This window comes from Pleurodeles waltl, unplaced genomic scaffold (genome assembly GCF_031143425.1).
Source record: "Pleurodeles waltl isolate 20211129_DDA unplaced genomic scaffold, aPleWal1.hap1.20221129 scaffold_65, whole genome shotgun sequence".
In the NCBI taxonomy this organism is placed as follows: domain Eukaryota; kingdom Metazoa; phylum Chordata; class Amphibia; order Caudata; family Salamandridae; genus Pleurodeles; species Pleurodeles waltl.
In genome coordinates, this window is record NW_027150363.1 from 3,315,165 (window position 1) to 3,341,787 (window position 26,623).

The 26,623-nt window shown below is 49.5% G+C and overlaps 1 protein-coding gene across 1 annotated transcript; it reads left to right on the top strand.

The window, feature by feature from the left end:
- The first annotated feature begins 704 nt into the window (after window positions 1-704).
- Window positions 705-26,143, top strand: LOC138278827 (avidin-like). The gene is made up of 4 exons (XM_069219337.1): window positions 705-811; window positions 15,177-15,378; window positions 23,125-23,245; window positions 25,775-26,143. Exons 1-4 carry the CDS (start codon window positions 734-736, stop codon window positions 25,806-25,808), a joined length of 435 nt encoding a protein of 144 aa, XP_069075438.1. The 5' UTR covers window positions 705-733; the 3' UTR covers window positions 25,809-26,143.
- Window positions 26,144-26,623: the final 480 nt, after the last annotated feature.

Below are 26,623 nucleotides of genomic sequence, written 5' to 3' on the forward strand. Positions count from 1 at the left end.
CCTGGGTACCTCAGTACCATATACTAGGGAATTATAAGGGTGTTCCAGTAAGCCAATGTAAATTGGTAAATTGGTCACTAGCCTGTTAGTGACAATTTGGAAAGAAATGAGAGAGCATAACCACTGAGGTTCTGATTAGCAGAGCCTCAGTGAGACAGTTAGTCACTACACAGGTAACACATTCAGGCACACTTATGAGCACTGGGGCCCTGGAGAACAGGGTCCCAGTGACACATACAACTAAAACAACATATATACAGTGAAAAATGGGGGTAACATGCCAGGCAAGATGGTACTTTCCTACAATACCCTTCCTGCACTCCTTCCATGGCCTTCTCAGGTTCCGTGCACTGTGCATGGTATCTACAGCTCTTTTTCCCTCCCTTCCCTTCAGCGCCTAAATGCCTCTCCTTGGCACTGACACCGGGCACACATAAACCCAGTGCACTGTGTTCTGGCATGCCTCTGCCATTTTCTCTGAAACACAAGATCTCCTGAGCTTTTCTTCACCCTCCGCTCGCTGGGAACCTAGCTGAGTCATGTGTGGGAAAGCAAATATATCCTATTATAAGGAACTTCCAGTGGACTGGAAAACTACACGGTTACATAATTGCACCAGCTCGGGGGAGTTTTTTAACAGTGGGAGGGAAGGCAGGTGGCTTGTCCTCTAGAATATAAATAGAAACCGCGTCCAACCAAAGGATAGGACTGGTAGCACCCACGAGAAGGTATCATGGCACCTGGGTATTGCACTAAGACTCCCCTCCTGGTCCTTCTCGGCCTGGCACTCACCACCACTGTGTGCAGCAAGGTAAGCAGGTGTAACCTGTAAATCTCCCCAGGACCCCAGTTTTTCTCCTATAAGACTGGCTCTACCACCTCTGTGTGCAGCAAGGTAAGGGGATGAAACCTGCAAGGACCCCAGTCCTTATCCCTGTGGGTTTAGCTCTCACCACCTGTCAGCAGCAAGGTAAGGAGGTGTAACCTGTAAACCTCCCCAGGCCCCCAGCCCTTCTCCCTATGAGACTGGCCCACACCACCACTGCCTGCAGCAAGGTAAGGAGATGAAACCTGTAAGGCCCCCAGTCCTCCTCCCTGTAGGTCTGGCTGTCACCACCTTTGTCAGCAGTAGTGTAAGGAGGAAGGAGGTGTATACTGTAAATCTCCCTATTCCCCAGTAGGTCTGACTCTTGCCACCTCTGTCAGCAGCAAGGTAGGGAGGTGTAACCTGTAAATCTCTCCAGGCCCCCAGTCCTCCTGCCTGTGGGGCTGTCAATCACCACATCTGTCTGCAGAAGGTAAAGGGGTGTAACCTGTGAATCTCTCCAGGTCCCAGTCCTTTTCCGTGTGGGTCTGACTCCCACCACCTCTTTCTTCAGCAAGGTTAGGGGGTCGGTAACCTGTAAATCTCTCCAGGTCCCAAGCTTTCACCCTGTGGGTCTGGCTTTCGCCACCTCTACTGCAGCAAAGTAAGGAGGTGTAACCTGTAAGTTTCTCCAGTTTCCAGCCTCCAGTTCTAGCCCATGTGGGCCTGGCTCTGACCAACTCTGTCAGGAGAAAGGTAGGGAGGTGTAACCTGTAAATCTCCCCAGACCCCAGTCCTCCTTGCTGTGGGTCTGGCCATCACCACATCTATCTGCAGAAGGTAAGGGGGTGTAACCTTTGAATTCATCCAGGTCCCAGACCTTTTCCCTGTACGTCTGACTCCCAGCAGAAAGGTTGGGTGGGATAACCTGTAAATCTCTAGAGGCCCCAGTCTTTTTCCCTGTGGGATTGGCTCTCAACACCTATCTGTGTAGCAAGGTAAAGAGGTGCATACTGTAAATCTCTCCAGGCCCCAATTGTTCACCCCATGGGACTGGCTCTCACCACCTCTAATGCAACAAGGTAAGGAGGTGTAACCTGTCAATCTCTCCACTTCCTAGTCCTTCTGCATGTGGGCCTGCCTCTCACCACCTCTGTCTGCAGCATGGTTAGGAGGAGTAACCTGTAAATCTCTCCAGGTCCCCCACCCTCCCTGTGAGACAGAACCTCACCCCCTGTGTCAGCAGCATGGTAAGGAGGTGTAACCAGTAAGGGCCAGATTTAACAGAAAATTATGGTGTGCGTCGCTGTGCCAAATTTGGCAGTGTCGCACACTGTCATTTTCAAAATGCAGGGATGAGCCATATTTACTAGAATATGACGTACCCCTGTGTTTCCCCATGCCCCTGAGCTAAATTTGCTGCTGTGTACCAATTCAGCAAGCCTTGCACCATAGTGCAAGGATGGCTGGGTTGAGGGGGAGATAGTTTTTCTGCAGGAAGGAAGAATTTCCTGCACAAAAACAATCTTAAATGGTGATTTGCTCTTTCCATGTGTGCTGCAGAATTCATCACACATAGAAAGAGCAAAAAACAAAGAGAAATGAAATCATTTCTCCTCGTTGCGCCATGTTAACGCTACCCCTGGAGTGGTGCTAGATTTCGGTGCTGCCTCAGGTTTATGAAAATTCGTAAATTTGGGGCAGTGTCAAAATGCAATAGGTGTTGCTGTGGCACGCTCACAGCAATACCCATTGCATGCCTCTTCCACACTAAGTGCTGCATGTGAAGGGGCTGTACATACATGGCTGCGTTAAGCCACAAAATGTGGCTTAAAGTCACCTTGTAAATACGGTGCATGGCATTGCACCACCAGAGCTTCACAAAAAGTGACCCTCCTGTGGTGCTAGGGGCTCTTAAATATGCCCCTAAATCTCTCCAGGTCCCAGTCCTCCCTCTGGGACTGACCCTCATCATCTCTGTCAGCAGCAAGGTAAGGGTTTGTAACCTGTAAATATCTCTAGGTCCCCAATTCTTCCCTCTGTGTGTCTGGCTCTCACCACTTCTGTCTGCAGCAATATAAGGAGGTGTAGCCTGTAAATCTTCCCAGGCCTCAGTCCTTCGTGGGTCTTCCTTTTCCGCCTCTATCTGCAGCAAGGTTAGGCGGCGTAATCTGTAAATCTCTCCAGGCCCCCCAGTTCTTCTCGCTGTGGGTATGTGTGGCCCTCACCATCTCTGTCTGCAGCATGTTTAGGTGGTGTAATCTGTAAATCTCCCCAGTCCCCAGTCCTTCTACCTGTGGGTCTGGCTCTCACCACCTCTGTCTGCATCAAGGTAAGGAGATGTAAGCTGGAAATCTCCCCAGGCCCCAGTCCTTCTTCCTTTGGGTCTACCCTTACCACCTCTGTCTGCAATAGGTTAGGAGGTGTAACCTGTAAATCTCTCCAGACCTCAGTCCTCCCTGTGGGACTGATCCTCGCCACCTCTTTGTGCAGCTAAGTAAAGAGGTGTAACCCATAAATTTCTCCATGCCCCCAGTTCTTCTCCCTGTGGGACCGGCCCTCCACACCTCATTGTGCAGCACTGTAGGAAAGTTTAACCTATAAATCCCTTCAGGCCTCAGCCCTTCTCCCTGTGTGACTGGCCCTCACCACCTCTGTCTGCAGCAATCTTGGGGGAGGGGGGTTACCTGTGAAACTCTCCAGGCCCTAATCTTTTTCCCTGTGGGATTGGCTCTCACCACCTCTACTGCAGCAAGGTAAGGAGTTGTAACCTGTAAATCTCTCCAGGCCCCCATGCTTCTCCCTGTGAGTTTGACTCTCACCACCTCTACTGCAGCAAAGTAAGGAGGTGTAACCTGTAAATGTCTCCACTTCCCAGTCCTTCTCCCGGTGGGACCAGCCCTCACCACCTCTGCAGAAAGGTTAGGCGGTGTTAGCTGTAAATCTCTCTAGGCCCTAGCCCTTCTCCCTGTGGGTCTGGCCATCGCCACATCTGTCTATAGAACGTAAGGAGGTGTAACCTGTGAATCCCTCCAGGTCCCAGACCTTTTCCTGTGGGTCTGACTCCCAAGACCTCTATCCGCAGCAAGGTTTGGGGGGTAACCAGTAAATCTCTCCACGCCCCAGTCTTTTCCCCTGTGCGATTGGCTCTCAACACCTCTCTGTGCAGCAAGGTAAGGAGGTAAAGAGGTGTATCCTGCAAATCTCTCCGGGCCCCAATCCCTCTTCCTGTGGGACTGGCTCCCACCACCTCTGTCTGTAGCATGGCTAGGAAGTGTAACCTGTAAATCTACCCAGGACCTAGTCCTCCCTGTGGGACTGATCCTCACCACCTCTATGTGCAGCTAGGTAAGGAGGTGTAACCCATAAATGTATCCATGCCCCCAGTACTTCTCCCTGCGTGACTGGCCCTCATCACCTCTGTGTGCAGCACGGTAAGGAGGTGTAATCTTTAAATCTCTCCACGTTCCAGCCCTTCTCCCTGTGTGACTGGCCCTCACCACCTCTGTCTGCAGCAAGATAATGTGGTGTAACGTGTAATGTTCTCCAGGGCCCCAGTCCTTCTCCCTGTTGACTGACTATCACCACCTCTATCTGCAGCAAGGTAAGGTGGTGTGACCTGTATATCTCTCCAGGGCCCTGTTCTTCTCCTTTGAGACTGGCCTACACCACCTCTGTCAGAAGCAAGCTAAGCAATCAATATAACAATCACTATTTCTATACCGCAGCTAATCATCCATTGGGTCTCAAGGCGCTGTTTGTTGGCATACTGCTCAATTGAAAAGCCAGGTCTTGAGGTCCTTCCTGAACTGCTTCAGTAATGTAGTCTGTCTGAGTTTGAGAGGTAGGGTGTTTGTCCGGGCTGCAAGGTAGGAGAAGGATATTCCTCCTGCTGTGCTTTTTTGAATCTTGGAAATGGCTGAGAGGGTGAGTTGGGAAGAACAGATTTGTCTGTAGGGTACGTAGAAGGTGAGGCTGTGGTTGCGTTATTCCAGTCCTATGTTGTGTACTGCCTTGTAGGTGTGAATCTAAAGTTTATATGTGATGCGCTTGCTGACTGGGAGCCGGTATGGGTCTTTGAGGTGGGAGGAGATCTGGCTGTGTTGGGGGATGTCCAGGATGAGCCTGGCTGCTGCATTCTGGATTCTTTGTAGTCTTGATTGCAGTTTCCTGGTGATGCCTGCATAGAGTGAGTTGCCATAGTCCAGTTTGATAGTGATGAGTGCATGGGTGGCAGTCCTCCTTGTGTCAGTGGGAATCCACTTGAAGATCTTTCAAAGGAGTCGAAGCGTGTGGGAACATGATTGATATGGTGGGTCATGTACAGAGAGGAGTCCAGGATGATGCCCAGATTGCGTGCCTGGTCAGTGGGAGCGGGGGTGTTTTCCAGTGCAGTAGGCTACCAGGAGTCATTCCAGGCTGAGGATATGGAGCCGATTATGAGGATCTCTGTCTTGTCCAAATTGAGTTTGAAGCAGCTAGCTTTCATCCTGGCGGCGACTGCTCTCATCCTGTTGTAGAAATTTCTCTTGCCCTTTACAGGTTCGTTCGACATGGAGAGGATCAGTTGGGTATCGTTGGCATGGGAAACAATGTTTAGCCCGTATTGTTTGATGATCTCGGCGAGTGGGACCATGTAGATGTTGAAAAGCGTGGGGCTGAGTGATGATTGTTGGGGCACTCCGCAGCATGTTTCTTTGGATTCTGATGTCAACGGCAGTAGTATGACACTCTGGCCCTCATTCTGACCCTGGCGGTCGGCGGAGAGACGGCGGTCGGACCGCGAACAGACCGGCGGTATTAAAAATGGCATTCTGACCGCGGCGGTCCCCGCCGCGACCGACCGCTACTTCTCCACTCCGACCGCCACGGCGGTCATGACCGCGGGGCTGGAGTTTGCGCACTCCGGCCCGGCGGTCGTCCCAAGACCGCCAAGGGTATTATGACCCTGCCTACCGCCGCGGTTTCTTGGGGGCGGGAACCGCCGTGCGAACCATGGCGGTAAGCACTATCGGGGCCAGGGAATTCCTTCCCTGGCACTGATAGGGGTCTCCCCTACCCCCCACTACCCACCCGAGTCCTCCCCCCACACCCTCCACCCCCCTGCCACCCCCCAGAGGTGGTACGAACCCCCTCCCCACCCCCACCCCGACATGCACATACATGTACCCCGACATGCACACACCCCCAACATGCACATATACACACCCCCTACACACACATACACAACGGGGACACATACCCGCACACATACATGCCGACATGCGCACCTGCCGAACAGCACACATTACCCATAGACACAGCAGCACCCCCCGCCCGCATGCACGCACTCACACACCCCCTCTACACACTCACACGCACACCCCCATGCACGCCCACATCACACAACACCCCCCCACCCCCTCCCCTCACGGACGATCAACTTACCTTGTGCGTTGGTCCTCCGGGAGGCGACGGGAGCCATAGGGACGTGACCGCCAACAGAAGACCGCCAACAGAAGACCGCCACACGGAAATGTGGGTCGTAATTCTGTGGGCGGTGTTCTGCTGGCGTGGCGGTGGAGGTTGACCAGTCTCCACTTTCCCGCCGACCGCCAGTGTGGCTGCTGGCGGTTTTCCGGCGGAACGCTCCCAGCGGTCAGAATGCGCACAGCGGCACACCGCCGCGGTCGGCGGTCTTCACCGCGGCGGTAACTCAGCGGTCTTGCGAAAAGACCGCCAAGGTCAGAATGAGGGCCTCTGTGTTCTTCCAGCGAGGAAGGATCTGATCAATTCCATAGCTTTATTGCGGATGCCAGCGTCGTGGAGTCTGGCGTAGAGGGCGGAATGGGAGACGGGTCGAATGCAGTGGAAAGGTCGAGGAGAATGAGTGTGACCATGTCTCCGTGGTCTAGTATGGCGCTTACGTCGTCAGTGGCTGCTAGAAGTTCTGTTTCGGTGCTGTGGTTGCTCCTGAATCCGGATTGTGAAGGATCTAGGATTTGGTGTGTCTTGAGGAATTCTGTGCTGGTTGACAGTCTTTTCCGTTTCTTGGCTGGGAAAGGGAGCAGAGAGATGGGTCTGTAGTTTTTCATCACCCTTGGGTTGGCGGTGGGTTTCTTGAGAAGCAGGTTGATCTCAGCGGGCTTCCAGTCTGATGAGAAGGTGGTGGACTCGAAGGATCGGTTGATAGTGCGGCAGAGCTCAGGTGCTATAGTGCCACTAGACAGGTTGAAGAAGTGATGAGGGCACAGATCTAAGAGTGCTCCAGAGTGGATGGAGTTCATGAGTCTTTGGGTATCCTCTGTGGTGATGGGGGTCCAGGAGTTCATGAGCTGGTGTGGTGTGTGGTCCATGGTGGTATTTGCGGGCAGTGTCGGTGGGTTTTGGTTCTTGAAGCCTTCCCATATGTCCTGGATTTTCCAGTGGAAGTAGGTGGAGAGGTCGTCCAGGGGTGTTGGGAGGGAGGGATAGATGAGGTGTCTGTCCAGGGGTTCATGAACTCCTTGATGATAGCGAAGAGCTCCTTGCTGTTATGAGCGCTGGTGCTGAGGCATTCTTGAATGGCATTTATTTTTGGCAGCTCCGATGTTCTGGTGATGCGTGGTGACTGCGTTCTTGTAGGCTATGCAGTCTTTGGTTGATTTTCTGCTCCTACTTTTCCTTTCCAGTTGTCTACAGGAGCGTTTGGACTCTTGGAGGTCTGTCATGAACCATTTAGGTGTTTTGCTTTGTTGGTTTCCTGCGGGTTACCTGAGGGGGGTTATGCTGTTAGCACATTCTGATAACCAGGGGTGTAGATTACGTCTGGATTCATTAGTGTTTGCTGCATCCGGTGGGGGTGTGTGGCTGAGATCGTTGGTGAGTTGCTCTTCTGTATCTTCGCCCCAGTGTCTGCCGGGGGGGCAGGGGGAGCATAGTGGCATGCAGGGTTCTTCGTGAAGGTAAACTGGGTGCACTTGTGGTCAGTCCAATGATGTTTGGAGGTCTGAGAGATGGTGATGTTGTTCCCTGCTGAGAAGACGGGGTAGAGGATGTTTCCAGCTTTGTGGGTAAGGATGTTGACAAGTTGTCTGAGGTGAAGTGTTGCAAGATTGTCCAAGAGGTTTGTGGTGTTCGGGTCATTGTGGATATCAAGGTGGAAGTTGAGTTCACTGAGTAGGAGGTAGTCGCTGGAGGTGAGAGCTTGGGGGGGCTGACAAGGTCAGTGATATCTTCACTGAATTGAGGTCGTGGTCTGGGCGGACTGGAGATGAGTGTGCCAAGGAGGAAGGAGTTGGGGTTGGTCTAGATCTGGAAGCGTAGGTGTTCATGGGTTGGCTGACTATGTCACTCGTTGGTCAGGCGGAGGGTGTTCTTGTAGACTAAGGTGATGCCTCCTCCTGGACAGTTGGCTCTCTCCTTGTGGATGATTGGGATTTCCATGGCGATGTCCGGGTCTGAGGTGGTGGTTAACCATGTCTCCGCGAGGAAGGCGACATCTGGAGCGGTCGAGTCGAGGAAGTTCCAGGCTTCTACTGCCTGCTTGATGAGGGAGCGTGTATTGAGGACTTTGCACTTGAGTTGGTCGTCTATGCTTGGTTCCTGATCATGTGGTGGTCAGTGGAGGTTGAGAGAGCATGCACGGCATGATAAAGGTCCATGAGTGTTCCTCAGGTCGCCTGGGTGGAAAGCTGAGGATCTTCACAGTTTGAGGGTGCGTGGTGTGTTGAAGTTGAACTGGCGGATGGAATGAGGACCAGGGTTCACGGCGCTAAGGAGGGATAAACTGTAAATCTCTCCTGGCCTGAGTACTTCTTCCTGTAGGGCTGCCTCTCACCAACTCTGTGTGCAGCAAGGTATGGAGGTGTAACCTCTAAATCTCTCCAGGGTCCCAATCCTTTTACTTTTGGGTCTGGCTCTCACCACCTGTGTCAGCATCAAGGGCAGAAGGTGTAACCTGTAAATCCCTCCAGGCCCCAGTCATTCACCCTGTGGGACTGGCTCTCACCACTTCTGTCAGCAGCAAGGTACGGAGGTGTAACCTGTCAATCTCTCCAAGCCCACAGTCTTCCCTGTGTGACTGACCTTCATCACCTCTTTGTGCAACAAGATAAGGAGGTGTAACCTGTTAATGTCTCTTGGCCCTCAGTCCTTCTCCCAGTGAGTCTGGCTCACACCACCTTTCTCTGCAGCATGGTTAGGAAGTGTAACCTCTAAATCTCTCCATGCCCCCAGCACCTCTCCCTGTGTGACCGGACCTCACCACCTCTGTGTGCAGCAAGTTAAGGAGCTGTAATATGTACATCCCTCCAGGACCACAGTCCTTCTCCCTGTGGGTCTGCCCTTACCACCTCTGTCAGCAGCATGGTTAGGAGGTGTAACCTGTAAATCTCTTCAGGCCCCAACCCTTCTCTCTGTGTGACTGGCCCTAACCGTCTCTGTCTGCAGCAAGGTAAGAAGGTGTAACCTATACATCTCTCCAGGGCCCCAACCCTTCACTCTGTGGCTCTGGAACTCACCACACTTGTGAGCTGCAAGGTAAGGAGGTGTAACCTGTAAATCTCTCCAAGCCCACAGTCCTTTTCCCTGTGAGAGTGGCTCTCACCACCTCTGTATGCAGCAAGGTAAGGAGGCATAACCTTTACATCTCTCCTGCCCCCAGTCCTCCTGTGAGACTGGCCCTCACCACCTTAATCAGTAGCAAGGTAAAGAGGTGTTACCTGTAAATCTCTTCAGGTCCCCAGTCCTTCTCCCTGTGGTACCGGCTACCCCCCAGTGTGCAGTAAGGAAAAGATCTGGAGACTGTATGTCTCTCCAGGTCCCCAGTACTACTTCCTGTGTACCTGGGCGCGCCTAGGTAAAGAGGTGTAACCTGTAAATCTCTCCAGGGCCCCATTTATTCTCCCTGTGGGTCTGGCCCTCACCACCTCTGCCTGCAGCAAGGTACATTGATCTAATCTGTAAATCTCTCCAGGGCCCCAGTCCTTCTCCTTTGTGGGCCTCACCTGTTCTATCAGAAACCAGGTAAGAGAGGTCACAGTCTGTAAAGGTCTCCTGAACCTCAACCCATCTCTTTGTGGGTCTGGCTTCACTACTTGGGTCAGCAGCAGGGTAAAGGGGCACCTTCGGTAAACTTCTCCACAGACTTCCTTCCTTCTCCCTGTGGACCTGGGGGTTTCAATGTTTGAACCACTAGAAGGGGGTCATTCCATTTTACATGTCACATGGTCCGGTTCGGAAAGAGACATACTGCTGTGTCCCGTGTGCAGATTGAAATTCCTGGGTGGTGTCACAGCCTTTCATTCTGAGATCATATGAGTATTGCTGATATGGATAAGAGTTAGACCCGGTATTGACAGTGCTGAGAAGCTGAAAGATTGGGGTTGTGAGTGCTCCCCGTATAATATAAGGTATCCTCAGGCTAATATCTCAAGTGTCTTGCAGCAAGCAGTGGCCATCGCTTATTTTTGTATGTCGAATAGAAACAGTTCACCCCCTTATTGGGTTAGATAGCTCAGTGGATTCAGAGGTGATTGTTGCCAGTAATAGGTGTGAATCCTTTCAGGTTTCTTCAGTCTCTCCCCCATCAAGGTCAATCATTATGTAGCACTATGCGGCAGTAATATCTATTCTAGGCACTGTGAGAGGCACCCTACAGGTACATTGAATGAGTGGCAGCTGTTGCAGTGTTGTTGTGTGCAGATAGTGCCATCTCAGCTCTGGTGTGACAGGCTCACACATCACGCCCTAGGATGGGCAAGAAATTTAGAGTTCCCTCTTACAAGCTGGCTGGGGAGGTCACCTGCACATGGGGCTGGGGCTTAGAAACATGAGCCTGGCCATAAAGCCTGTGCTTCAAGTCTGAAATGGGGCTGATATGGGAGTACTGGTGAATAATGGTGATAATGAGGGTGGTATTGTGGTACCGGTACATGAGGGGGTTGGGAAAGCCGGTACACGAGGAGGAAGGGGACGTTTGTACAGGTGGTATAGTTGTAAAGCAGCGTTTCCTAAAGTGTGGGGCTGGAATCCACACAAGCTAATTTTGGTAGGCTGCTAAAGTCCTGGAGCCTCATTTACAAGGAGCTTGCACTGCCGTTGTGACTTTTCTTTTGACACAGTGGTGGTGCTGTGTTTGCCCCATATTTACAAAGTGACGCATGTATAAAACAAAACCTGTGTGGAATTCAGCTGCTTCACGTAAATTTTGAAGTATGCAGAGTTGGTGTTCAGTCACTAGTGACGTAGTGGTATTTACATCATTTTCTATGTTTGACGCTTCTTCAAGATGCATCACGCATAGCCTTCAATGCGTCAGAATTCCTATGCCACCAAAACCCAGGCTTAGGGACTGACGCATTAGCTTTTAAACAGGAACATGGCATTTTGAAGTCACTTCACATCCTGGAAGATTTCTGTTTTGCACCTCCCCACTGTTTGTAGTAGATCTACACGTGTGCCAATCATGTTGTAGGACCCCTTGACCAACCTAGGACCATGGCACCTGTGAGCCTATCATCCACTGTAGCAAGGCAAGGTGACATTGTGTACTTTTTGCAAGGAACAGGCCAGGATTGTCACTTCTCCAAAGATGAATGGGTCAACAAATCCAGGTTTGAGTACCCCAAATGACCACAGGTAAGCACACACATAAGGTAGGTAATAAATGTATTGCCACTTCACATTCCAACACATCCTTGTATTCACTTACATTACACTGTCACTCGCAATGTCACACATAATCAGGTCTGTAGATATACATCAGTAGGCCATGCCCACAGTAATGTGACACATAGCCATACTGTATACATTACCTCTTGCATCTAGGACCAATGCAAAAGTGTAGCAGGTGATATTCCACCATTTAACAGTCTTTTACATTGGTCCTAACACATTAGGCTCCATGAGTCAATCTGAACTGACGCATCGCCTCAGATTTCTGATGCATTGCTGAAGTTGCATCAATTCTGAAACAAACTTAAGCAATGAGTCACTTTTTGAGTGGATGCATTGCAGCATACTTCCATTGGATGTGTCAGCATTTCTAATACATCCTGGTACCCTATGCCATGGAGCGACATATTGTAAATATGACACATCCATGGCATTGTAAGCTTTTCTGCCAAAGTGCAAGTTTTTTTGATGCATCGTTGCCACGACGCAGTGATGCATCAGTTCTTGTAAATGAGGCCCCTGGTCAGTATGCAAGTAATACCTAAGATGATTAGCCCCATCTGCTCACCGGTGCAATGTGCTGAACAATGTCCCTATGTCCAGTTTTAAAACATACCTTTGCAAGTATCCCCGTGCACTTTGCAAATTAAATATTAGGGGGCATATTTACAAGAACTGATGCATCACTGCATGAAGGCAACGATGTGTCAGAAGGACTTGCACTTCGTAATGACAGATCCAAGCGCTTTTGATGCGTCATATTTATGACGCACCATGGCGTAATGTCCCAAGATGCATCAGAAATGCTCACACATCTGTGGGAAGATTGCCGTAACGCATCTGCCCCAAAAATGGCACACTACTAAAGTCGGGCTTAGCACATGCTCAATTTCAGCAATGCATCAAAAAACAGATCTGATGCGTCGGTTCTGACTAATAGAATTGACCTAATGTGTGGGGAACCAATGTAATAGAGTGTGAAATGATGTAAAACTCACCTTGGACACCATTTCATTGGTCCTGGTCACAGTACAGTGGGCATAGTCTACTTATATGTACAAAGATACCTAACTATGTGGGACATGTTGAGTGAACCCTTAATGTGAGTCGATAAAAGTAATTAATGTAAGCTGAAGTGAAAATCCCTCTGTTACCTACCTTATGTGTGTTTAACTTTTGTGGTTTGGAGTAGACTTTGCTGGACTTGGGGACCCATTCCTATATTGATATTTGACAATCCTGGCCTGTCCCTTACATGGACTACACGGCATCATATTGCATTGCTGCAGTGGTAGATAATATATATTACTGACCATGATCCCAGGTTGCTCAAGGGGTCTGTCAACATGATTGTTCCATATGTAGACCTGCTACTAGTTGAGTGATTTACTTAGTTATTACAGTGTTTTAAGAGACCTCCTATGCCACAGCCACTTCATCATTTCCTACATCTGAGTTACTGAGACGTAGGAATTTTGACACATTACAGGCTTAGAGCAACGCATGCTTTACACATTACAATATCGCTGGTTCCAGCACAGGTATACTCTGAAGCAGGGCTACAAAAAACTGACAATTGGGCCAAATGCATCCCCATTTGTAAATATGGCTTACTGAATGTGCCGCAGGGGTGTGGGGGCAAAAATAATGATGTAACGGTGGTGCAAGCTCCTTGTAAATATGCCCCTAGAAATAGAATGGACACAATACTTCTTTCGTTCTCTGAAAGCAAAGTACACTTAGAACTTAGGAAACAAACTTGATTGGTCCGAAGAATGTTCGAAAATAATGCAAGCCAAAAATTCCTGGAACTACCACTCGGCTTGGAGCAATATGGAAAACTAGTGAAAATAAGGTGCTTCCGATTAGAGGTTTCCGTTACTGTGGTCAAAATGGCAAGCTGACACTATGGGGCATATTCACAAAGAATTGGCGTAGGGCAGCACTGCAAGTTTATTTGCAGTGCTGGCCTGCACCAATTTGAAAGGGCAGAAATGCACCGGATCTACAAGAAACAGTGCATTCTTGTCCATTCATCCAGCACTGGGCACAATTAGGTGCCTAGCGCCAACACAGACATCCTTGCACCATGGTGCAAGGGTGTGTGAATTGTTGGCAGCAATGTTTTTGTGTAGAATGCAGCACACAAAGAAAGAGGAATAACAAGGAGAAATAAACATATTTATTCTCATTACGCTTCCCTGGGGAGGTGTACAGTTTTGATGAAGTCCCAGGTATACACATCCTTGTAAATCTGGTAATGCCTCAAAACCTGTGGGTGTTGTGTGGGAAATACGATGCAGCACCCATGGAATGCCCACCTAATGCAGTGTAAGGCAATGCAGCAACATGTGCTCCGTTGCCTTACACCATATCTACAAGGTTATGAAAAGCCACATATAGTGGCTTTGATTGGTCTTGTACATATGGGTCTGCACTTTGTGCTGCCGGTGTGTCATAAAAAGTGATGCACTGGTGGTGTAAGGGGCTCGTAAATATGCCCATTAAATGCATACTCGGGGCATATTTAAAAAGAGTTTGCGTAGGGCAGCGTCACAAGTCTATTTGCTGAGCTGCCTTATGCCTAATGCCAGGAATCCACCGCATCTACGAGATACAGTGCATTACTGTCCTATCAGCCAGCACCGGTGCACAATTTGGTGCCTTGCTCTAAGAGTGTCAGCGTTCTTAGCAGGATTACTTTTGTGCAGAAAGGCTCACCTTCCTGAATAAAAACAATCCATGGAGGCTTTTTTCTCATTCTATGTGTGCTGAAGAATTTTCTCCTTGCTATGCCTCCCCTGTGGAGGCGTACAGGTTTGACGCATTCACAGGTTTACATGTCTTTGCAATCTGGAAATGTGTCAAAATCCATGGGTGTTGTGTGGGAAAACCCCCCTGCAACGCCCTGGAACACCCCCAACATAGTGTAAGACAATTCAGTGACTTGCGCTGCAGTGCCTTACACAATATCTACGAGGCCATGGAAATGCACAGAGATATGTGTCTGCACTCTGAGCTGCTGGGGCGTCATAAAAAGTGACACACTGGTGGCACGGTTGGCTTGTAAATATTTGCCTTTATATGTTGGGCAGAGAGACCCTAGTGCACATATTACATTTCAACAGTAAATGGACTGTGTTAAGGCACATACCACAACACCTTTGCTAAGGCCAAGGGAAAGACATACCCTACTACCCCAGGGTCATGCATTTGACACGGGTCACACAACGAAGTTAAGCCACTCAAACAAACTCCCATCAACTGTTGAGATCTGTGAAACACAGCAGTGTGTTGAGTTTACAATGAGGGTGCAGTGTCAATGAAATGTGAAGCATTATGCACTGTGAATATAGCTCACTTCCTCTTTGGAGAAGAACCACTATGTATGACAATACTTTAGTGTCCGTAATAAGTGATTTTATGTGTAGTGCTACATCCCTCAAGCTCCCCCTCTGGAAGATAAGTTGAAGGGGTCTCCCACATCTTAATCAGTAGGGGCTGCGGGGGCCCCCTCCAGTATGGGTAAGGCTGCGGACCCCGTGCTGCAGAGGCTGTGGGCCTCTGTTACGTCCCTGCTCAAGCCGCAAGGTGCTGCATCCACAGATGCTGTGGTGCATCACGACCTGTGGTGCCTTTCCACCTTGTGGAGTGGCTGTCACTGACTCCACCCACCAGTATGTTGTCCTACATGGTTGTGGACCTGAACATGGCTCCTGTTTGTCTCTCCCTGCAGTGTGATCTCTCCGGGAAGTGGAAGAACGGTCTTGGCTCCACCATGTCCATCGGAAGTGTCGATTCCAAAGGGGGCTTTGAGGGTTCATATCTGTCGGCTCTTTCTTCAACAGACAACACCATCAAAGAGTCCCCTCTGGCAGGTGCCCAACAGCTCGACGACGAACCCACTGTGGGCTTCACTGTGAAGTGGAACTTCTCCTGTATGGCTTTATCCTATGAGTTTATTTATTGAAATGAAATGTTCAGCCATTGTTTGCTCTCACTCCAGCATGCTTCCTCCAGGGCATCTTTATTCTTAAACATTTTCCTGTGCATCCCACAGCTTCTTGTCCTCTTCCAGATTTTAGAGCTACTAAAATGATTTATTTAAAAAACTTAGGGTGTCATTACGACCCGGCGGTTGGCGATAATGTGGCAGTATTACCACCAACAGGCTGGCGGTACATACCGCCACATTATAACATTGGCGGTGTGGCTGAAGTCACACTGCCAATGTACCACACCGACCACCCCGCAGTAACAGCCACCGGGCTGGAGATAGCCATCTCCAGCCCGGCGGCCGTCACTGTTCCGTCAGTGGGATTATGACCCCGTCTACAGCTATATTTTTTGTGGCTTTTTTAACGCCTCAAAAACCATGGTAGGCACTATCAGTGACAGGGAATTCCTTCCCTGTCACTGATAGGGGTCTCCCCCCTCCCACTCCAGTTTCCCCCACCCCATACCTCTCCAGACTCTCCCACCCCCATACATTTACTCCCCTTCACACACACACGCATACACACACCTATTCCAACATGCATCCACCCATGCATACATCCATTCACACACACATCCGCACATACTTGCAGACATATACGCAGACACGCATTTACATTACACCACAGACACACACTCGCACCACCATACATGCACAAACGCATTCATCAAGAAACATACACCCGCATTCACGCACACACATACATTCACACACCCTCACACTCACACACAACCCCCTCACCCCACTTCCCTGGCGGAGACCCGACTTACCTCTAGTCAGGGGGTCCTCCGGCAGGAGACGGAACGGGGCGCTGCTATCGCCAGCAGCGCCCGCCAGCAGAACACTGCCAGGCCGTATTATGGGTCATAATACGGCTGGTGGTGGACTTCTGGCGTGGCGCTGCTGGTGGCAGCAGCGCCACCTTACCACCATCTGCCGGCATGGCCTCAGCAGGATTTCCGCCATTCTCCTGGTGGAAATCAGGCTGGGGTCATAATATGGCAGACAGCTGGTAGCTGCAGAGACGGTCTTTTGGCAGCCGCCGCCACGGTGGTAGGCGGTTTTTACCACCGATGTCAAAATGAGGGCCTTAATGTATTACTCAGGCAGCAGTATATAGAACAGTTTATCCAATCTTGTCAATATGAAAAAATTAGAGATCTCTCTTTAAAGATTGGTCATTCATTACTGATTACTGAGGCAACAAAGCTTTAAAGCATCACTGCTCACCATATTCCATTGCATTAAAAAAGTTTATTTTAGACTTTTTTTATTTCAGCCTTCAGCTCTGGGCTGCAGCAGAGACTGTGTCATTGGCTCACTTTAGTAACTGCACAATCAATAATGTTGAATCTTGTTTGAGTGGTTGAACCAGGAAGCAAGAGTGTAGCTTTATGGGAGGGGAGGAGTGTTTGGTGTGTGACCCCCCCCCCCAAATAAATGCATCTTGGCATCAGAGTTGGGTTTGGAGACCTGAGTTGAGAGTCCTATGCCTTTGTTGGTTTTTCTCTTTGTCCTTATTGATCAAAGGTCTTAATTTGCTATTTTTTTATTAGGAGCTTAGACAGAGGCCCAACTAGTACAAATCAGTATTGAACCGGTTCCTCCCGGGAACTGTGCATCCCAAACCTTGGCCATCTCATCCCTCCAACCTTCTGCATACTGTTTTATAGTTGGGAAATGTGTGATTCACACCCCCCTGAACCTCAGTGAGGCTTCAGCAGGCACCAAACTTCAGCTTCACTGGTCCTCTGGGTCCCCTCTCATCATGACGAGCGTGGCCCCTGGAACACAGGTGGTGGACCCAAGTGACCCAGACTCTCCAATGGTCCATCTGTCCAAATTTAGAGGCGGTAAGTCCTTGCCTCCCCTCTCCAGACAGTAATCCTGTGCACTGCATGAACTGCAGCTGTTAGGGCTTCTGTGCACTTTTGCAAGGAATCCTTCATGCACAGCCAAGCCCAGGTCCCCAGCACTCCGTCCTGCATTGCTCAACTCACTGAGTTGACCACCGGCTTCGTGGGACCCTTTTTTATAGTGTTGATATGACTGCTGTGCTCAGTCTTCTTGAACCTGTGTTCAAGGACTTCTGCGGGTGCTGCCTTCTTGTACGTGGGCTCTCTGTGTTGCTGAGGGACCCCTCTGCCTCCTCTCCCAAGTGGCAACATCCTGGTCCTTCCTGGGCCCGGGCAGCACCCTTTTTCTTTAGCCGCGATCTTTACAGTTAGCAAGGCTTGTTTTCGATCTTTGTCCAAGGAATCAACTCTGCATCCTCCAGCATGCCATGGGACATCTTCTGCAAAAAGGAGAAGTTACTGGCACCTTTCGTTGTTGCAGAATCTTCAGCTTCTTCCATCCTGAGGAAGCCATTTTGCAGCTTCATCCGGGGTTTATTGGGCTCCTGCCCCCCGGACACTTTCACAACTCTTAGACTTGGGTGGTCATTCCGACCTCGGCGGTCTTTTCAATAGACCGCCGAGGGACCGCCGTAGGAAAGTACCATCTTGCCGGGCATTTTACCCGCATAATTCACTGTATATATGTTGTTTTAGTTGTATGTGTCACTGGGACCCTGCCAGCCAGGGCCCCAGTGCTCATAAGTGTGCCTGACTGTGTTACCTGTGTTATGACTAACTGTCTCACTGAGGTTCTGCTATCCAGAACCTCAGTGGTTATGCTCTCTCATTTCTTTCCAAATTGTCACTAACAGGCTAGTGACCAATTTCACCAATTTACATTGGCATACTGGAACACCCTTATAATTCCCTAGTATATGGTACTAAGGTACCCAGGGTATTGGGGTTCCAGGAGATCCCTATGGGCTGCAGCTTTTCTTTTGCCACCCATAGGGAGCTCTGACAATTCTTACACAGGCCTGCCATTGCAGCCTGAGTGAAATAACGTCCACGTTATTTCACAGCCGTTTACCACTGCACTTAAGTAACTTATAAGTCACCTATATGTCTAACCTTTACCTGGTAAAGGTTGGGTGCTAAGTTACTTAGTGTGTGGGCACCCTGGCACTAGCCAAAGTGCCCCCACATTGTTCAGGGCAAATTCCCCGGGCTTTGTGAGTGCGGGGACACCATTACACGCTTGCACTATACATAGGTCACTACCTATGTATAGCTTCACAATGGTAACTCCGAATATGGCCATGTAACATGTCTATGATCATGGAATTGCCCCCTCAATGCCATCCTGGCATTGTTGGCACAATCCCATGATCCCACGGGTCTCTAGCACAAACCCGGGTACTGCCAAACTGCATTTCCCGGGGTTTCACTGCAGCTGCTGCTACTGCCAACCCCTCAGACAGGTTTCTGCCCTCCTGAGGTCCAGCCAGGCTTGGCCCAGGATGGCAGAACAAAGGACTTCCTCAGAGAGAGGGTGTTACACCCTCTCCCTTTGGAAAAAGGTGTTAGGGTTTGGGAGGAGTAGACTCCCCCAGCCTCTGGAAATGCTTTCATGGGCACAGATGGTGCCCATTTCTGCATAAGCCAGTCTACACCGGTTCAGGGATCCCCCAGCCCTGCTCTGGCGCTAAACTGGACAAAGGAAAGGGGAGTGACCACTCCCCTGACCTGCACCTCCCCTGGGAGGTGTCCAGAGCTCCTCCAGTGTGCTCCAGACCTCTGCCATCTTGGAAACAGAGGTGCTGCTGGCACACTGGACTGCTTTGAGTGGCCAGTGCCAGCAGGTGACGTCAGAGACTCCTTCTGATAGCCTCCTTCAGGTGTTGCTAGCCTATCCTCTCTCCTAAGTAGCCAAACCCTCTTTTCTGGCTATTTAGGGTCTCTGCTTTTGGGAATTCCTTAGATAACGAATGCAAGAGCTCATCAGAGTTCCTCTGCATCTCTCTCTTCACCTTCTGCCAAGGAATCGACTGCTGACCGGGCTGGAAGCCTGCAAAACTGCAACAAAGTAGCAAAGACGACTACTGCGACCTTGTAACGCTGATCCTGCCGCCTTCTCGACTGTTTTCCTGGTGGTGCATGCTGTGGGGGTAGTCTGCCTCCTCTCTGCACTAGAAACTCCAAAGAAATCTCCTGTGGGTCGTTGGAATCTTCCCCCTGCAACCGCAGGCACCAAAGAACTGCATCACAGGTCCTCTGGGTCTCCTCTCAGCACGACGAGCGAGGTCCCTTGAACTCAGCAACTCAGTCCAAGTGACTCCCACAGTCCAGTGACTCTTCAGTCCAAGTTTGGTGGAGGTAAGTCCTTGCCTCCCCACGCCAGACTGCATTGCTGAGAACCGCGTGTTTTGCAGCTACTCCCGCTCCTGTGCACTTTTCCAGGATTTCCTTTGTGCACAGCCAAGCCTGTGTCCACGGCACTCTAACCTGCATTGCACGACCTCCTGAGTTGTCCTCCGGCGGCGTGGGACTCTCTTGTGCGACTTCGGGTGGGCACCAATTCACTCCACTTTGTAGTGCCTGTTCCAGCACTTCTCCGGGTGCTGCTTGCTTCTGAGTTGGCTCCTTGTCTTGCTGGACGCCCCCTCTGTCTCCTCACGCAATTGGCGACATCCTGGTCCCTCCTGGGCCACAGCAGCAACCAAAAACCCTAACCACAAGCTTTGCAGCTAGCAAGGCTTGTTTGTTGTCTTTCTGCACGGAAACACCTCTGCGCAACTCTTCACGACGTGGGACATCCATCCTCCAAAGGGGAAGTTTCTAGCCCTTGTCGTTCTTGCAGAATCCTCAGCTTCTACCATCCGGTGGCAGCTTCTTTGCACCCACAGCTGGCATTTCCTGGGCATCTGCCCACTCCCGACTTGATCGTGACTCTTGGACTTGGTCCCCTTGTTCCACAGGTACTCTCGTCAGGAAATCAATTGTTGTTGCATTGCTGGTGTTGGTCTTTCCTGCAGAATTCCGCTATCACGACTTCTGTGCTCTTTGGGGAACTTCAGTGCACTTTGCACTCACTTTTCAGGGTCTTGGGGTGGGCTATTTTTCTAACCCTCACTGTTTTCTTACAGTCCCAGCGACCCTCTACAAGGTCACATAGGTTTGGGGTCCATTCGTGGTTTGCATTCCACTTCTAGAGTATATGGTTTGTGTTGCCCCTATCCCTATGTGCCCCTATTGCATCCTATTGTGACTATACATTGTTTGCACTGTTTTCTATTGCTATCACTGCATATTTTTGGGTTGTGTACATATATCTTGTGTATATTTTGCTATCCTCATATCGAGGGTAGTCACTGAGATACTTTGGCATATTGTCATAAAAATAAAGGGGGTCATTCTGACCTTGGCGGACGGCGGAGGCCGTCCGCCAAGGTACCGCTGTCAGAACACCGCACCGCGGTCGAAAGACCGCAGCGGTGATTCAGACATTTGCCCTGGGCTGGCGGGCGGCCGCCAAAAGACCGCCCGCCAGCCCAGGGCAAATCAACCTTCCCACTAGGATGCCGGCTCAGAATTGAGCCGGCGGAGTGGGAAGGTGCGACGGGTGCAGTTGCACCCGTCGCGTATTTCAGTGTCTGCTGGGCAGACACTGAAATACTTTTTGGGGCCCTATTACGGGGGCCCCTGCCGTGCCCATGCCATTGGCATGGGCACGGCAGGGGCCCCCAGGGGCCCTGCGGCACCCCCTACCGCCATCCTGTTCATGGCGGGAGAGCCGCCATGAACAGGATGGCGGTAGGGGGTGTCAGAATCCCCATGGCGGCGGAGCGCGAGGATTCAGACGGGCATCGGAAAGTCGGCGGTACACCGCCGACTTTCCGTTTCTGGCCGCGGCTGAACCGCCGCGGTCAGAATGCCCAGCGGTGCACCGCCAGCCTGTTGGCGGTGCTACCGCCGACCTCCGCCATGGCGGTAATTACCGCCATGGTCAGAATGACCCCCAAAGTACCTTGATTTTTAGTATATCTGTGTATTGTGTTTTCTTATGATATTGTGCAAGTGACACTAGTGGTACTGTAGGAGCTTCACTCGTCTCCTAGTTCAGCCTTAGCTGCTCTGCTAAGCTACCTTTTCTATCAGCCTAAGCTGCTAGACACCCCTCTACACTAATAAGGGATACCTGGGCCTGGTACAAGGTGTAAGTACCCCTTGGTACTTACTATAAGCCAGTCCAGCCTCCTACAACCGCCGTACGGGAGAACGCCAGTGCTGGCGGTCTTTCGCACGGGCCATTATGACCGTTGGCAGCGCTCCGCCCGTCTCCGGGCGAAGAGCCACATACAGCCATACTGGCGGCAGGCGGGGAAGTGGAGGTAGCTCCACCTCCACTGCCACGCCCACAGAACACCGCCCAGCGAATCACGACCTGTGATTCGCTGTGGTGGTGTTCTGTTGGCGTGGCGGTGTTGGCGGAGCTGCCCCCATGGGTCCCGTTCCCTCCCGGAGGTTCACCGGAACAGGTAAGGTGATCGTCCGCTAGGGAAGGGGGTGGGGGGGTGTTGTGAGTTGTGTGCGTGCATGGGGGTGTGCGTGTGTGTATGTTGAGGGGGCGTGTGAGTGCGTGCATGAATGCGGGGGGAGTGTGTGTATGTGCATGAGTCCGTGCATGACTGCGGGGGGTGTGTGTATGTGCATGAATGCGTGCATGACTGCGGGGGATGTGTGTATGTGCATGAGTGCGTGCATGAATGCGGGGGGGATCGGGGTTGGGACGGGGGTCCTGCAACCTTTTGGGGGTGGCAGGGGTGGTGGGGGGGGTAGGGGAGGGAGTCGGGGTGGGGGTTGGGGGTGGGGGAGACCCCTATCAGTGCCAGGGAAGGGATTCCCTGGCACTGATTGTGCTTACCGCCATGGATTTCATGGCGGTCCCAAACCGCATGAAATCCATGGCAGTAAGCCGGGGTCAGGCGGGTTGGAATACCGCCAGCGGTATGTGACGACCGCCGGGCTGGAGACCCAGGTCTCCAGCCCGGCGGTCGTTACCGCCGTGGCGGTCGGAACTGTGAAGCGGCAGCTGGCCATGGCGGTAACCACCATGGTCAGAATTCATGAAAAAAGACCGCCAGCCTGTTGGCGGTCTTACCGCCGTTTCACCGCCGACCGCCAGGGTTGTAATGACCCCCTTGGTCCCCTTCCTTTACAGGTCCTCAGGTCCAGGAATCCGTCTTCAGTGCTTTGCAGTCTGTTGTAGTCTTTGCAGAATCCTCTATCACAAGTTTAGTGTGATTCTGGGGAAGTAGTAGCACTTTAACCCTCCTTTTCAGGGTCTTGGGGTGGGGTATCTTGGACACCCTTAGTGTTTTCTTACACTCCCAGCGGCCCGCTACACACTACACTAGGCCTGAGGTCCCTATTTTCTCCCTTTGCATTCAATAGCATTTTCTATTGTTTGCCCTATCCTATGTCTAATTACTTACCTCATGTTGGTGTCTAGTGGATATATTGATTATAATAATACTTACCTCCAGAAGGAGTATTGCCTCTAAGATATTTTTGGCCTTGTGTCACCCAAATAATCTACTTTTATTTCTGTTAACACTGCGTATTGTCTTTACTTGTGTATAAGTACTGTGTAACTATAAGTGGTATTGTAGGAGCTTTACATGTCTCCTAGTTCAGCCTAAGCTGCTCTGCTATTGCTACCTTTTATCAGCCTAAGCTGCATCTTCACAATTCTGAGATCTCACGTCGACAGCATCTACCTTGTCTTTCAAGATGCCTTTCCCACTTCCCACTGAAGTTGTACACACTGTATCCTCTCTCTTCTTCAGATTCAGTGACATCCTTCGTCGGGCAGTGCTTTGTGGATGACAATGGAAATGAGGTTTTGGAGACAATATGGCTGCTTAGAAGTCATGTTGGTGAGAGAACCGACAACTGGAAAGCAACAAGGTAAGTGATGGTGGTGCCTTTTCAATAAGAAAGACAAGTGTGTTTTTTTTTATCAGACTTAGGCGTAGCTCAATAGAGAAAAAGGGTAGAGAAAGAAGAACGAACAACATGTTGGGAAAGCAATGGAAAGGAGAGAAAGTAGGAAAGCATTGGCAAAACTAATAGGCCTAGCCTTTCTCATGGTTGCAGTACTTCATGTCATTACTACATGTCCCTCTCGACGCAGAAATAGCAGCTTGCAGTCTTCAACACGGCTGCAGTCCTTCAAGATTTTAGTAGATGCCCCTCATGCAGTGCCCTAAGATGTTAGTAGATCTCCATTACAAGTAAGATGCAGCTGCTTCAGATGTCTTTCCCAAAGCTTAGGGAGTGTGACTCAACATAAAAATGTGCAGATACACTAATGATACTCTAATGAATTCTGCTTGTTTTAAACAGGATAAGTAAATATGCCAAAGCTTGTTTTTAATGAGTCAATGTTGCAACTTTTGATACATTTTGTATTGTGTTGACATCCTAGTATACATGGACACTAGCAATCATTGGTAAATTCAAGTGCCTTATACTTTATTTTTTGTAAATTGGTTTTCGAGTGGCTCCATACATGTGTGGCTCTGTATTACAGATGCTTATAATAAAGTCAGCCAATGACTGAGTGGTGATGATCCATCGCCCAATGATGTGTGTTGTGGTAGGAAGAAACAAAATGTCAGCCAGCTGAACAAACCAATCGATAGAGAAATTTGATTAAATCAGTCAATCAATCAGTATTTGTAATGGGAAACATATCACCAGTGAGGGCATCCAGGCGCTGGGCTGCTGCGTTTTAGTCAAAAAGCCAGGTCTTCAGTCTCTTCCTGAAGTCCGTCAGTGAGGGTGAAGACTGGCAGTGCGGAGGGACGGCGTTCCAGGACTTGGTGGAAAGGTGGGTGAAGGAGAGGATTCCATTGAGTCTAGGGCAGATGAGCAGAGTCTGAGCAAGAGCGAGGGAGGCAAAGCAAAGTTTTCTGGGTGGTTGGTGAACGTTTAAGTGTTTGTTCATGTATGCTGGACCTTGGTCGTGTAGAACTTTGTAGGCGTGCGTCAGTAGTTTGAATTGGCATCTTTTGTGGACAGGGAGCCAGTGGAGGTCCCTCTGGTGCTGGCAGATGTGGGTCCCTTTGGGCAGTTTGAGGATCAGTGGCTACACTAGCCTAGGGGTCAATTTTTGGTTCACATTCCACTTTCTTGGTATATGGTTTGTGTTGGCCCCAGGCCTATTGCATCTTATTGTATTCTACAGTGTTTGCACTACTTTTCTAACTGTTTACTTACCTGATATTGGTTTGTGTTTAAATGTTTTGTATTTTACTTACCTCCTAAGGGAGCATATCCTCTGAGATACTTTTGGAATATTGTCACTAAAATAAAGTACTTTTATTTTTTAGTAACTCTGAGTATTGTGTTTCTTATGATATAGTGCCTTATGATATAAGTGGTATAGTAGGAGCTTTGCATGTCTCCTAGTTCAGCCTAAGCTGCTCTATTATAGCTACCTCTATCAGCCTAAGCTGCTAGAACACTACTAATCTACCAATAAGGGATAACTGGACCTGGCACAAGGTGTAAGTACCACAAGGTACCCACTATAAGCCAGGCCAGCCTCCTACATTGGTGGTGCAGCGGTGGGATAAGTACTTGTAACTGCTTTACCACTTTGTCATTTGTGCTTTTCATAGGAAAAACATATACCAAATACTTCAGAATATACACAGTAACCTAAATAGTTTAACTTTCCTTCTCTAAAACCAGTAGAGCATTATGGAATGCTGTTGTGTAGTGCATCATTTTTTACCATTCAAAGATGAGCAACACATTCGTTATGAATGTGGCGCCATTCTTGAACTTTAAAACAACTACTTACAATGGTTTTGGAGGATGGACACACACTGCTATGTTTAGTTCTGTTATTAAAAACTTATCCTTTCCATTTATTTTGCATATGTTGCATAGTTTGTGTATATTTTATTGTGGTTGTGTCAGAGCACGTATCGAAGGATCAATCAATGAATTGAAGAATGGATACATGTGTGAAATAAGAGGAGTGATATTGTGTGTGCATAATGATTTATTGAGTGTCTACACCTATCAGTCACCCAAAATACACTTTTGTTCATAAGCCGGAGGTTTTGGCGCTGTCAGTGCTTGTTTAATGGGCTGTGGCAGGGGTCAATAGGCCAGACTTGACAGAGGGAGGGACAAATCCTTGTAATTCAAATAATTTATTGATTGATTGAGCAGAGATTTTCTCAGCAATGTCCGTCCTTATCTGGGAGAGTTTTTCGAGAAGATTAATATCTGAATGTGACCTTGGCTGAGTAACAGGTATAAGGTTCATTCATTGTTTGATCATTGAAAATACAGACTGAGTGGTTACAAAAGGAGGTAATTAGATTTTGGAAGAGGTGGATTGAACTTTGTTCAAGATGATGAATATGTTGAGTGTCTTTGCTGAAATCCTAATGTGTATGTTTTATTTATGCCCTGCAGCGTTGGGACAAATAGTTTTACTCGACAGCTCTGAGAGGATCCTTGAGGCTGCACCAAGGATTAGACACCATAGATGGATTGACATCTGCTGAACTCTCTTCTGCTCTTATTCATATCAGCTCTGCAAAGTTTCACTCAAATCAGCCACGACTCAGGAGTTATGGATCATCGACCTGCTGAGAGTCACTACTGCCAATCACTGCTCAAGGGCCTGCTGAGGTTTACAAACTCATTCTGATTCTGCTCACCTAGTATCCCATTCCATGAGCTTCTAGGAAGTTAGGAAGATGTTTAAAGGCATTCTTGCTCTGTCATTAAGCTTTGTATCATATTCAAATAAAAAGAAGTCATTAAAAAACGAATCCAGAATTCTTGCCTATGAGTATTTTCTTTCATGGTGCACAACTTTTGAAGTAAGTTTCTATAATCAGTGCAAGTCTGGGTGAAGCTGACATCTTAGAGGAAAGAGCATGTTCCAAACTTCAGGGTCCATTGCTACTCAAAGAGACAGAGGGCCTGATTACAACTTTGGAGGAGGGTGCTAATCCGCCCTAAATGTGACGGATATACCACCAGCTGTATTACGAGTCCACTATATCCTATGGAACTCGTAATACGGTGGGCAGGATATCTGTCACATTTAGGACGGATTAACACCTTCCTCGAAAGTTGTAATCAGGCCCAGAGTGTCCTGCAGTAGTGAAATGACACATAGAACGGAAAAGACCAGTCTGAGCTTTCATTCCTTAAGGTGGTTTCAGTGATAGGTCTGGACATGGAAAACCCTAAAATGTTACTGTAGGTTTTAGATGGGTTGGCAGTGTATCTCATAGCCCTCTGAATCCATCA

Coding starts and splice junctions, on each gene's coding strand:
- LOC138278827 (XM_069219337.1), top strand. CDS start 734: ATGGCACCTGGGTATTGCACTAAGACTCCCCTCCTGGTCCTTCTCGGC. Junction 812..15,176: donor CCACCACTGTGTGCAGCAAG/GTAAGCAGGTGT, acceptor CTCTCCCTGCAG/TGTGATCTCTCCGGGAAGTG. Junction 15,379..23,124: donor TGTGAAGTGGAACTTCTCCT/GTATGGCTTTAT, acceptor TCTCTTCTTCAG/ATTCAGTGACATCCTTCGTC.